Source organism: Phoenix dactylifera, chromosome 9, assembly GCF_051530095.1.
Source record: "Phoenix dactylifera cultivar Ajwa chromosome 9, Ajwa_hap1_PhDact_Kaust_v1.1, whole genome shotgun sequence".
Classification (NCBI taxonomy): domain Eukaryota; kingdom Viridiplantae; phylum Streptophyta; class Magnoliopsida; order Arecales; family Arecaceae; genus Phoenix; species Phoenix dactylifera.
The window spans coordinates 3,649,402-3,661,255 of NC_143198.1; the positions used below are offsets into that span (position 1 = coordinate 3,649,402).

The 11,854-nt window shown below is 40.7% G+C and overlaps 2 protein-coding genes and 1 long non-coding RNA gene across 3 annotated transcripts; 1 reads left to right on the forward strand and 2 right to left on the reverse strand.

Moving 5' to 3' along the window:
• Positions 1-783: 783 nt before the first annotated feature.
• Positions 784-5,965, forward strand: LOC103709226 (protein OSB1, mitochondrial-like). Its single transcript, XM_008794467.6, has 5 exons — positions 784-1,214; positions 2,631-2,769; positions 3,293-3,395; positions 3,584-5,533; positions 5,744-5,965. Exons 1-4 carry the CDS (start codon positions 889-891, stop codon positions 3,862-3,864), a joined length of 849 nt encoding a protein of 282 aa, XP_008792689.2. The 5' UTR covers positions 784-888; the 3' UTR covers positions 3,865-5,533; positions 5,744-5,965.
• Positions 5,966-6,999: 1,034 nt separating this feature from the next.
• Positions 7,000-7,396, reverse strand: LOC148702397 (uncharacterized). The gene is made up of 2 exons (XR_015968625.2): positions 7,256-7,396; positions 7,000-7,148 (listed from the first exon to the last, which is right to left on the reverse strand). It is a non-coding gene; the product is annotated as an uncharacterized LOC148702397 (long non-coding RNA).
• A 3-nt stretch (positions 7,397-7,399) lies between these two features.
• Positions 7,400-9,789, reverse strand: LOC103709228 (myb family transcription factor EFM-like). The gene is made up of 5 exons (XM_039115744.3): positions 9,506-9,789; positions 9,149-9,393; positions 8,641-9,037; positions 8,130-8,206; positions 7,400-8,020 (listed from the first exon to the last, which is right to left on the reverse strand). Exons 1-5 carry the CDS (start codon positions 9,714-9,716, stop codon positions 7,778-7,780), a joined length of 1,173 nt encoding a protein of 390 aa, XP_038971672.2. The 5' UTR covers positions 9,717-9,789; the 3' UTR covers positions 7,400-7,777.
• Positions 9,790-11,854: the final 2,065 nt, after the last annotated feature.

Genomic DNA, 11,854 nt, shown 5'->3' on the forward strand with positions numbered 1-11,854 from the left:
AAGCCAACCCTCCTAGCAAATTCCTGTAATTCCTTTCCTGAAGAAAAGATCCCAATATATTTTCAAGCATCCCATAGCTGTATTAAGGAGCTGCTTTGTCTAACACACACACACACACACACAAAAAGGACTCTTTTATCAGATTTACTGGTGTCATGTAAATTCCTCACTCTTCTAACGCATTTACATAATGTAATTCATGAGAGTTGTTGGATGCCCTAATGTGTCGCTGTGCAATATACTAAATTGCATCCATTTGAATGGCAAAGAATTTAAACTTCTTCAAACCATGCTTTAATATCATGAGAGAATACTAGAGACTGTAAAATCCAGTGCAAATCTAAGATGGGGATTAAAGCTCAAAGTTTGGGGCTGAAATTCTCCAACACCCCACCCCTAGAAAATAAAAAACGGCCATGAAATGCTACGCTCTACTTATTATACCGTAGACTACGAAAACCTTCATTCTAGTTTTACCCAAAAAAAAAAAAAAAAAAAAATCATCCATTCCATGATCCTAAGCTTATGGAGCTTTAACACATTGCTATTTGGCCAGTAAGGTGCTTCATAAATTTTTTATAATAAAAATACACCTCAGTAGTTAGCTTAGGATCAAGAGTGAAAACACAACATACATACATACATACATAGATGCATGTATGTATGTATATGGATTAGCAAAAATTGGATGTACCTTCATCAAGTAGAGATCTAACCATCAACGTATGTATGCACGTGCTATGCACGTGCCCATCACTGTCAATAATAAACAATAGCAAAGAGGACCCTTGTGGTACTCCTGCGCGACGATTGCCGCCGAGGGCTACAAGGTACGAATCAATTGGGCATCGCAAGGTAGGAGGTCGAAACCCTAGTTTTCTATTCGCCATGGGATCGTCTGCTCGTCTCTTCTCCTCCGTCTCCTCCTCGCTCCGGAGTTCTCTTCGCCCCTTCTCCTCCGCTTCCCCTCCGCTGCCGGGCGTCGAATCCCTGAGCTTCTTCTCCCACGACGGCGCTGGCGAGAGCCCCGCCTACCGGCGGTCGATGCTTCGCCCACCTCCGACCGTGAGGCCGTGGTGGTTGCTCTGGAATTCGTGCAGCTTCATCGGGACGGTGCGCCGTCCCGTGAATCGATTCGCCGGCTTTGAGTGCGGCGCCTATACCTTTCTCGAGGTCGACAGACCTTCCCGAGACTCGGATTCCTCTTCGATCCAGTGAGATTCATTATCTTATTCCTTTCCCCTTTTTTCCCGTTAACTTTTTGGACGACTGTGAATGGTTTAGGTTTTGATTAGATTAGATTTTACCGTAGTTTTCGATCGATTTTTTGTAATTAGTCTCTTATTTCTTGATAATTTTTCCACATTCTTTCAATGTATCTTTTCTTTCTTTTTATTTTCTCGTTTTAAGATAATTTTTCCATATTCTTTTAATTTATCTTATCTTTCCGCGAACAATTACTATGTTCTTCTGTTGTTAGACCTAAGCTGAGACTCTAGTTCAGAGTACTAATTCTTGCACCAGAGATAGAAGCCTAATCGAAAAACAAGCTTGATATTGACATGATGCTCTGTTTTGTTAAAAAGGCTCTGGTTTTGGGTATATAAAATTGGAAACCAATATTAGATGTGTACTTGTTCTGAACCTTGTCTGATATGTTTTGAAAGAAAACACCTCGAACACGATTTTGGCGTAAAATCACCTTCAATTGGTTCTGTAGCTGATAAAAAGGAACCTATAGGTACAGGTTCTATCACCTTTGACATGATAAAATTTCTTGAGTCCCATGAGTAAGGTATATGGTTGGAAGAGCCTATTTATGGAAGGATGCCTCTTGGTTCTATGTGCTTGAATTAGTTTATCCAATTAGATGGAATCTTCAATCTAGGGAAACACACCTTCTTTAAAATTTTCCTGGAATCTTGAACCCACACACGCTTCTTGAACAGTTCACTACTAAAAGTTTTTCTAAAGTATTCCTTCCCTACACTCGCACCCACTCTCTCACACACTCCTGACTATAGCATCTAAGTTGGCAACAGGTCTTCTAGTTACTATGCCATGCCCTTTTCTCGGCCATAGTTACCTTGGCTGTTGGCTCAGGATGTTTAACTGTTTGTAGTGTTTAAGTGCACCTGGGAGATGATCGAACAAAGTTTTGAAAATTTAGTGTGTCATAGTTTGATACATTAACGTGATCCAACAGAAATGGGACATGGCTTGCTGTCAACTTGTCCAAAATTGATTTTGTTGGATCACTATCTGAGGCATCCTCTAAGGTCTTTTTTTTTTTTCTTTAAAAAAAAAAGATGGAGGCTCCAATCTATGCTTTAAGTTGCCATGGTATTTCTTCTGCATATTAAGATGCAATTTTTGCCTACGTGACCTTTCATGATCGCATATTCATTATCCTAGTTATAATTATCATTTTGTCTGACCTTGTCCGGTTTCTATACCATTCACTGATCGCTATTATTAAAGAGAAAGACAAATGTATTATTGATTTCAAGTTTGCAATTATCATGTCATCAAGCCCTTCATATGAGGTGCTTATAGGCTTTTGAACCTTTCCCCTTCTTCTCTGTTCCTGTTGATTGCTTCATTGCTGACGCTGGGCAACATTTATACAGGATATTACTGGCAATGTGGGACGAGCTGGCAGAAATATCATTAAGACATTTGAAACCAAATGATTTTATTTATGTTCGTGGTCCTCTAGGTTGTTATGAAAAGGTCAATGCAAGTGGAATTCGTGAAACCTTTTTCAAGGTTCATATACATTAACTTTTTCTTCATTTCTTATTTTAGTTGGCTGATTGTGTACATTTTCAATCACAAGGCAATTGCATTCAGATATTCCAATTAGTTTAAGCAAGTATCTTGCTCTTATAGTTAATAAATATGGATAATTCAACTGAACTCGTCTTTAGTGAATGGGCCATAATAAATGCAAACTCTCAGAGTTTCTCAATATTATAATCTGATTATTTAGCACTGTATGTTGCCTCCTCATCACATCTTGATTTACTGGTATTCTGTTTAATTATCTCAAAATTTTTTGTAAGTTGTCAAATCCCAACTAGTGTATATGTCATTCCTCAGATTGAGAAAAACCAATTTAACTGGTTAGGCAGATGGATGGGAATAGGATATCAATTTGCATGCTGATCAGCTTTGGCAAAAATCTATGTTGATCTTTTCATTTTTCTTGTACACATTTTCTATATTTTAATTGTTTATGATTCCCCCTCTTCCGCACTTAAGATTTATTCGAAATATTCTTTCAGTGCAGATCTTTGTTCAAGATTTGAATTATGTCCAACAAAACAATCAAAATGGCACTTCTCATAAGCTTAAGAGTTCAGAGGAAGAAGAATCAAGTGGATCCACCTCAGGTTAGTCCATGGTTCTTAATTTATGGAACTTTGCCGGTCATTTTTTTCAGCACTGTACAGACATACTGCTCTTGAGTTTCAGGTGCATTCAATTAAGAAAGCGCAATCTCATCATTCTGTTTCTTATGTTCATCTAATGATATTGTATTTGATATAGTTGTCTGACTAGTCTCCTCTACTTGAGTTAGGTGCATCATATCATGAAGAGGAGTATGGTGGCCGTCTTCACTTGTGGCAGGTGTTCTTTGCTAATCCATATGAATGGTGGGACAACAGGCAATCCAAGCCATATTCGGGATGCCCGGATTTTAAACACAAGGACACTCGTGAATGCTTGTGGCTCCGTCCAGATGATCCTCCTTGGGTAAGAAGGCAGCTCGAACTATATGACTCCAACATGGGAAACCATCAGAGGAATGTCAGTGGTTGGTCGGAGGTACATCAATGGAGAACCAAGGATTTGGTATAGTTCAAGTCGCAGTCTGGGAACTGGAATTCATGCTGCTTGCACCGGGTACCGAACCTTTCAAATATACCTAATGCAAACAATGTCAAACTCGTCAGACATCAAGCTGAAGTTCATGATGAAATGAATAGGACCAAAGCAATTGATGCTAATGAGTGTTGAGATTTGCACCAAAATGAAGAAACAAAGAGGAAGAAACCTCGAAAGCACTTCAATTTTGCAATGTTGTGAGCAGTGTTTGGTTGAAGTGGGAAATGGGTATTGGAGATACTGTTACCAAATCATCTAACGCCAGAATTATACCGTTGTCCCAGCTGTGCTTGAGATGCCCTTTCGAGGGATTGATCTAGAGAATCATGATCAAGGTGATTGGGTTATGATGAACCTCAGCTATCCCCAAAAATATCCCTTTGCAATTTAGTGAACAGCTTTTACTAATTTCTGCCGCATATGGGTTCTTATTCGCCATGATTTATTAGATACCCAAGCTTTCCCAATTTCATGCACGTTTGTGGTCTTATTCACTATTCCTCCGTTTTCTCCTTCCGCCACTCGCCGCCCGTTCCCTTTCTCAAAGTTTGCCAATGGGAAGCTTCTGCGTCCTCTATCTGACTCATTCTTCTTTAAGAAAATATAAAATATATAAATAAATTTATTTTATTTCATCAGCTTAAGTTTTTGGAACAAGTAATGATTTTAAGAAATTCTCGGTTTGAATTTTGTCTTTGCATTTTTTAACTTCATTATTAAAATTTTCAGGTGTAAGATGCTGGCTGTTGTTATCAGAAAAAAGACTTAAATTTAGTGGCCGCTAATCCATAATCATTATTTCTCAACCCTCATTTCTACGCTCGAATCTTGATTGCTTAACAGAGAGAAGATTAGAAGAAAAATTATAAGGGAATTGATGGTTACATCCCTTCTGGCTATAGATTACCCTTTCCATAACAATTGATAGACTGCAAGGGATTAAATTCCGTGGGCTCTCCTCTTCTTTTTTTCTCTCTCTTTGTTTCCTTCTTTTTCTTCGTTCTTCTTTTCCTTCTTTTGTTTGTCTACTACATTCCTTTCTTTTCTTTGCTTTCATTTTTCTTCCTTCTTTCTCTTTGTTCTCCGTTCCTATCCTTCTTTCCTTTTCCTATTTTTTCCTTTCAAGTTGTCCGCCTGTTTCTCACACGTCAACGAGCCGATTGGTAGCCCAATTTGACCTCTCTCTTAGTTGGCCCATTAGACATTGGTAGCGCTTCATACGCTCCTGCATCCCTATTTTTAGAGGGTAACCTTCTAGGTATGGGACATTATATGTAAGTCCAGGTAAACCACCCTTATATGTTCTTGCACCCAATATTTAGATTATATCATAATAAACCCTCGACCTTGTCCCATTATCTTTCTTTTTAAGTGGGTATTTTCTGATCTACAAGGATAGTAGCTGTTGGGATTTCTTGTGAAATGTGTCTTTTTTTTTCCCCAACAAACTTCTGAAATATTATCATGATAAACAGAAAAATTGAACTTAGTAATGCTACTATCTACAACTAGAAATAACAGTATGTCGGAGTGCAGGGCTGGAGCCATCAAAGTGTCAAGCAAGTTGGTGCAAATTTTGGATAGAACTAGCTGCATTGCATTCCATAAGAGACTGTCTTAAGAATGCAGCAGATTGGCACTGGTATTCTTTTTTCTCTATTCCTTTTAATCTTCTGTAATAACATGATTTTTAATCTGTTTGCTGCATTGCCCATGCTGTGAATTGGAAGTTATAAGCATAAGTGGCTTTTAGTGTCACCTTCACAAGAGAAAAAAGTTACAGCCCTTCTGTTTTCAAGATCAGACCTTTAGTCCTCTTCTTATAAAGCTTATTCTCATCTCTATGTTTTAGTCATGAAAAACTTCTGCGCCACCATCACCAGTTAGCATTCCGAAGGGTAGCGAGGATCTACAGCGAGGGCCAATTCAAGTCACAGGATCGTCCATCAAAGATATGGATATTGGATATCTTTGGGCATCTGGTATATAAGGATTATGTAATTGTTACTGGTGATAACTTTGAAGAACAGGTTGCAGTAATAAAAGAGCTCGTTTTCGATTCTCTCGAGACCAACCGATAGTTTCTCACAGCAACTGATGGTATCAGAACTTGCTCCTTTTTTTCTTCTTTTCCTGTTTTATGGATGAGGAAGACTTGTCGCTGAATTGTGATTCATGCTACATATTCCACTACGGATCCAACTCTGTTTGCTTATATAGTCATAATTCTCGGTCTCAAAGGTGGGTGCTTAGTGGCAAATGCAGTTTGTCTCAGAGGAAGACTGTGAGAGAGAGCTTGAAAAGATAGAAAATGACCCGTGCGGAACATAAGATTCCCTTTCTATGTGTATGTCAGCGACTTGATTCTTGCCTGGAAGTTCTACCATAGATGAAATGACCCTTGATGCTTCGGTTTTATCTCATGCGAAGCAAACACAGGACTAGAGCTCCTCTTCTGTGTTAAAAAAGTTAACAACAGGTGAAGCAGAAGGCAATAGTACTGGAAGCTTTGATAAGCAGAGCTGGGTCCTGAATCATGAGCCAAATTTCTATTGCCAGCGCAAGCAGAAGCTACTATATGAAAGTTGTTTAAAGAGGGATTAGATTGTAAATATCGACGATAGACATAATGATGTTATTATGGTAGCTGTCATCAGCAGATGATTCAAGAAGAATAAAGATAGATAGAGGGCTAGGAGGCTAGATTTTGATTTAAATGTTTAGCGGGGGAGAAACATCCATTTGTCTGAAGATAACAATGTCATGAATTATCACAGATTTAGCTATTCATTGCAGCACAAGTAATGCGAGAAGATGCAAGGAAGGCACATATCGAGATAGTAGGCTTCAGGTCATGAAAGGTGCAAGTATCTATACAGGAAGGCTTGGAAAGAAGAGAGGAAGACCCATGTCAATTGGAAGCAGTGAGGAAGTCCTTATAAAAGCTTGAGGTGATCTTCGAAGTTGTCCTAGAGAGGAATGAATGATGAATGAGAAATCTCAAAGCTGAACCTCATTATTTGGACCAAGATTGGATAGGTTGGGTTTCTGGTATATTTCTGTTTTCTTACATTCAAAACATCTAGGTCAATAAACGAACGAGAAAAGTTAGAACGAACAGAAGAACATTTGTGAAAGCAAAAGGGACTTTACATATCCGAGATTGAGCAATGACAAAGGGAAAAGCAATGCAAAGATAAGAGCAGAAAGAGTGAAGGTGCAACGCCGAAGATTTTGACTGAATTGAAATTTAGGCCCTGCACAAATGGATTAGAAATCGATAATTCCATCAGAGGCAGAGGACTGAAACAAAATAGATAACAGCCGCATATCCAGAATCAAAGTCTTAAATGCAGATACCTACAATTTACTTTGAAGTCTAAATCACTTATAGAGTCAGATAATAATAGGTGCTTATCAATTTCCAGCAGACCATTCAATTCTCAATCACCATGCTGACGTGGGATCTATTGCTTCACCTGTCATAAACTCACCAAACACTATCAAATTTCAACTTATCAAAAGCTCAAATAAGAATTCAAGAACCAATCATGTTAAAAACTGGTAAAGACTTTATCTAAGGGGAAAATGACACTTTTGTTTGATGTCCAATAAGTGTCACAACAACCCTCATACTGTTTAGAAACAAAAGGAAAAGAAAGGAAAAACCAGGGGGGAAAACTGAACTCTGCTCAAAATTTTATGTAAGGAGCTCCATAACTCCCTTCCTCAGCATGGCTATTCCTCTCTTCCCTCTATATCACAGAATTTTACTCCCAACCCGTTGGTTTCTCCCTGGTATTGTATCAGTAGAACTCTTGATTTCTCTATACATCGATTCCCATATGTCAGTCTCTTCAACAGATATCTAAGGCCTCACTTCCTCTCATTTCCAGCTGCAGCTCTCTGATTTCCCATCTTCTTCCTCGCAGCTATCTCCAGCAGTAATGGAGATTGTGTGGCCAGCACCAGCTAGTTGAAGAGGGGTTTGGGGAGAGCCAGACTGGGAAGCACTCTTCTGTGAAGCAGAATAGTGCTCCTGGGGAACCCATAAATCTCCCATAACGACAACAGGACGGTTCACTGCAGCCGAAGCATTCGGCACCCTTCGAGTATGTAGCCGATATTTCTGAAACAGCATAAGAGAACATTTTATCAATGCCATCTGAGAAATGACAACCAGATGAAACTTTAAGGAGCAAGAAGCAAAGAGGCAATCAAATTGAATCCAAACCTACCTGCAAATGGCTCTTCACTTCATCATTGGTGAGCCCGTCAACCTTCATCAGTTCTCTGATCTGCTTTGGGGTAGCCACTGCATCAAGAGAAACTTCAATCAGATCAAAAGAACGGAATTGCGCTGTTCTTGTTTGTTTTTTTGCCGTTCTCACATGCTAAGGAAAGAGAGCATATATCAATCTTCCAATCCCTTTATTTTTGTCAGAATCAAGTTTCCTTTTTCCCTTCAGTAATCTATTTTAGATCTTTATTCCTTTCTCTTTCCATGCATATAAGAAAATCAAGACCAAGACAAAGCAATAATTTCCAATTGCTTACAATAAAGATGAAACTTTTACTCAGACACTAAAAAAAAACCGAATTCAATTATCATAAAAGCAACTAAAGGTTTTTTTGCAAGACGTTACAAATTAAACAGAAGCCAAAAAGGAATGCCTTTGCAATGAATTCGACCATCATCAACTCATATCATACATGCTTGAGACAGAAAGATGAAAACTTTCATCTAACCTTGGGCACCGCCGAGCTGCTGGAGGGCGGCCACGAAGCGGCGATGCAGCTCCGGCGACCAGCACCGCCGAGCCTTCCTTTGGGACTGCTGCTGGGCCTGCAAGCTGAGATGGGCGCCGGCCGCTGCCAGCGGCGACGGCGACGGTGACGGCGCTCTCACGGTGGCTTTGGAGATCGCGCCACCGCCGCGGTGGTCATCGGTCAAAGCCGGAACCGGGCGAGTGTCCTTGAGCCCAGGGGACAGCAGGCAGAGGTCCGGCAACCCGACCGCCGGCTTTTCCTCCTTCCTCGGGTTCGCGGCGAGCGCCGATAGGCTTTTGAACGGCACGAATGCGCCTTCTCCGCTCCGACCTCTGGATTCCAGCGACGAGGTCTCAGGATCGGGCTCTCCAACTCTCTGTCATTGAACAAGAGAAGAACCATTTCAGATAAAAAGACTCATAAAAAAAAACCAAAAAAAAAAACGTTTTTTCCCAATATAAAGAGCGAACAAATTCCTCCTTAATACCCTTTCGGTGATTCTCTTCTCGTTGGTGGGGGTGTTGTTTTTGTTCTCCTCGCTGTAATTATCGCTCCAGAGCTGGGCAGAGCTCATCCAGTTCATCTTATCCTTGGTATCGTCTTCAAACTTTGCCCTGTCCTCCTCCTCCTCGAATTTACTCTTAATGGGCATGAATTCCTCGAGGAAATGGCCGGACATCGCGTATCGGCCCCTCCGGCATTGCTCCAGCTCTTCCTTCAACCCCTGGATCACTGCCACCATCGAAAAAAATTTCAGAAATCGAATCTCTAAACCCGAAAAAAAATCGAATTTTTAATCGAAAAAAGCAAAAAAAAAGGGAAAATGAACACAAAATCGACCAACCATCGCCGATAAGATTCATGCAAAGGGGAAGCTCGCGCTTAAACGCCTCGATCTTCCTCCTTTCCTCCTCTAAGCTCTTCACACACTCCTCCACCTTCGCCATCCTCTCTTCTCCTTTCTCGATCGCCGAGGCCTCCTTCAGAAAATCGCTCGCGCCCTTCATGGCGCAGACCTTCAAATCCAACCCAAGTTCCGGCGTCACCGAACCCATCTCCCTTCCACTTTTCTCTCTTATCTTTCTCTTCTCTCAGATCTCTCAGCTTCCAAACATACAAATAACCAGAGAGAGAGATGCGTCCAATATATACCGTGGGGAGCAGGGGAGTGAGAAAGAAATAGGACGGTTCGACTGGACCGGGAATCCGGAGGGGCCGGTTCATTCGAACCGGGGGAGGGCAGGGGCAAAAAAGACCGCGAGCGGCGTGTTATCTCGACAGCCGACGCGGGCTCGATTCGTCGCGTCAGGCATCCTGCAAGCTTCTATAGTCGCTACCAAACCGGAGTCGAGATACCGCTTCTGCACGGTGCCCCGACTCGCCCAGTCGATATCTTTTTTTAACCCCCCCCAACTTTATTGCCCTCCTATCGTTTGCGTGTCTCGGGTTCCTCGCGTTCCGAGATTCTTCGCCGAAGCAGGTGGCGCGTAGGTATCCGTAATAAAAGTAGACCAGATTCATTTCTCCTCTTTCCTTCGACAAAAAAATATATAAAAATATATAAATAAGTTTTTTTATTCCACTCCCCCCACTTTAATCTATCTAATATGACCTATAAATATCATCAAGATGGTAGCACAATTGGAACGGGACTAAAATTTCACCGAAATGACCTAAATTCGAAACATACGAACGTTAATTAAATGCGGAAACCGGATGCCCTCCGTTTGGTTTGGCCGGTGAAGTCGTCATCTGATCCGTTGGAAGGGGCTGCCACATTGGTGGAGCTCCTCATGAATCGGGGAGGATATAAGTATATTGTTTACCCGCATCAGACATCCCCCCCTCCCCCCAAGCAAAAAAAAAAAAAGGACCAATAAATTCAAAATAGGAATACATGTTAACAATTTTTCATCCTTCCAATATATTGGTAATCTCGCTTGCATGAGGTAATTTTGAATGCATGAAATTAGTGAATTGCATTTTGTAATGTATTTGATTGTCTAGAAGGCCTTTAAATAGCGTATAATACATGGCGCACGCTTGGTGCGTTTTCATGGTTATGCATGAGTAGGAGTTGTTAGAGGTTGCATTTATTTGTTATAAATAATCAATAATTTCAAGAGGAAGTGTATAATAAGATGGTCCTGATGGGTACGCTGGTGGCTTTAAGCTTGTTTCATTTAGTAGGGCTTTCAAAGCAGGCTAGCATATAAGAGTTGAAGTCATCAAGGACAATGTTTGCCATCAAGATGGTAGTTTGGTGGTAAGGGGGAGATAATTCCGTCCAAGTTATCCGGATTCGAAACTCACGGGCGTCGATTAAATTAGGAGACTGGATGCCTCACGTCCGGATGGCTTGCTGGCGGTTATATTTTTCTTCCACTTGTACCAAGATGGCGCTGGAGTGACGTATCCATACGTGAGGCGGTGAGCCCACGGGTCGAGGAAGACACGCGAAACCTGCGACCTGTATCGAACATTTTCTGGTGGAATGGAGGCCCAGTGGGGGCTGCTACGCTGGTGGGCTGGTCCCTCCCCCTCTTCTCCTTTTGTACACCAAAAAAAAAGAATAATGTTTGTTTTTTTTTTGAAATTGACTATTGTGGTATTTACACATTTATAATTCTACTAGCTTGATATTTTCAAGAGTGTACAATAATATGGCCAAACTAGGTCTAATGTTGGTTTTATGCCTACTTCGTTTACTAGTTTGGTGAAGTGATATGGAGAGCAATAACCATTTATAATTCTATTAGGGTATGCGTGTTATTTATGCGCCTAGAGATGGTTGTCCCAAATAGTTGCTTGCATATAAAAATGTGATTGTATCTAGGTTCATCTCTTTTTTATCCTTTCTCACAAGAATAAGAATGTAGTACATGCAAACAAACAAAACTTTTTTTTAAGAAAAATGTGTGCAAGGCTTGCATGGATTCCCATTTCATCAAAATATCATTTCTTATCCTCAAGCAAAGTGCATGGCGAACTTTTATTTTCTAGTAAAATTTCAAGCATGTTCAAATAAATAATCATGTGGGAATTTCCAAGTGTTTTTCTGGGAATATTCCTCATGTGCTTGCTTCACTTCAAAAGTGGCAAGAAGAGAGTATCTAAACATGCATATTTTTGTAGCTAGCTGTGTTCACACGAGAGCAATGTGAGCAGCCGATGTACTAAAAAAAAACATGCA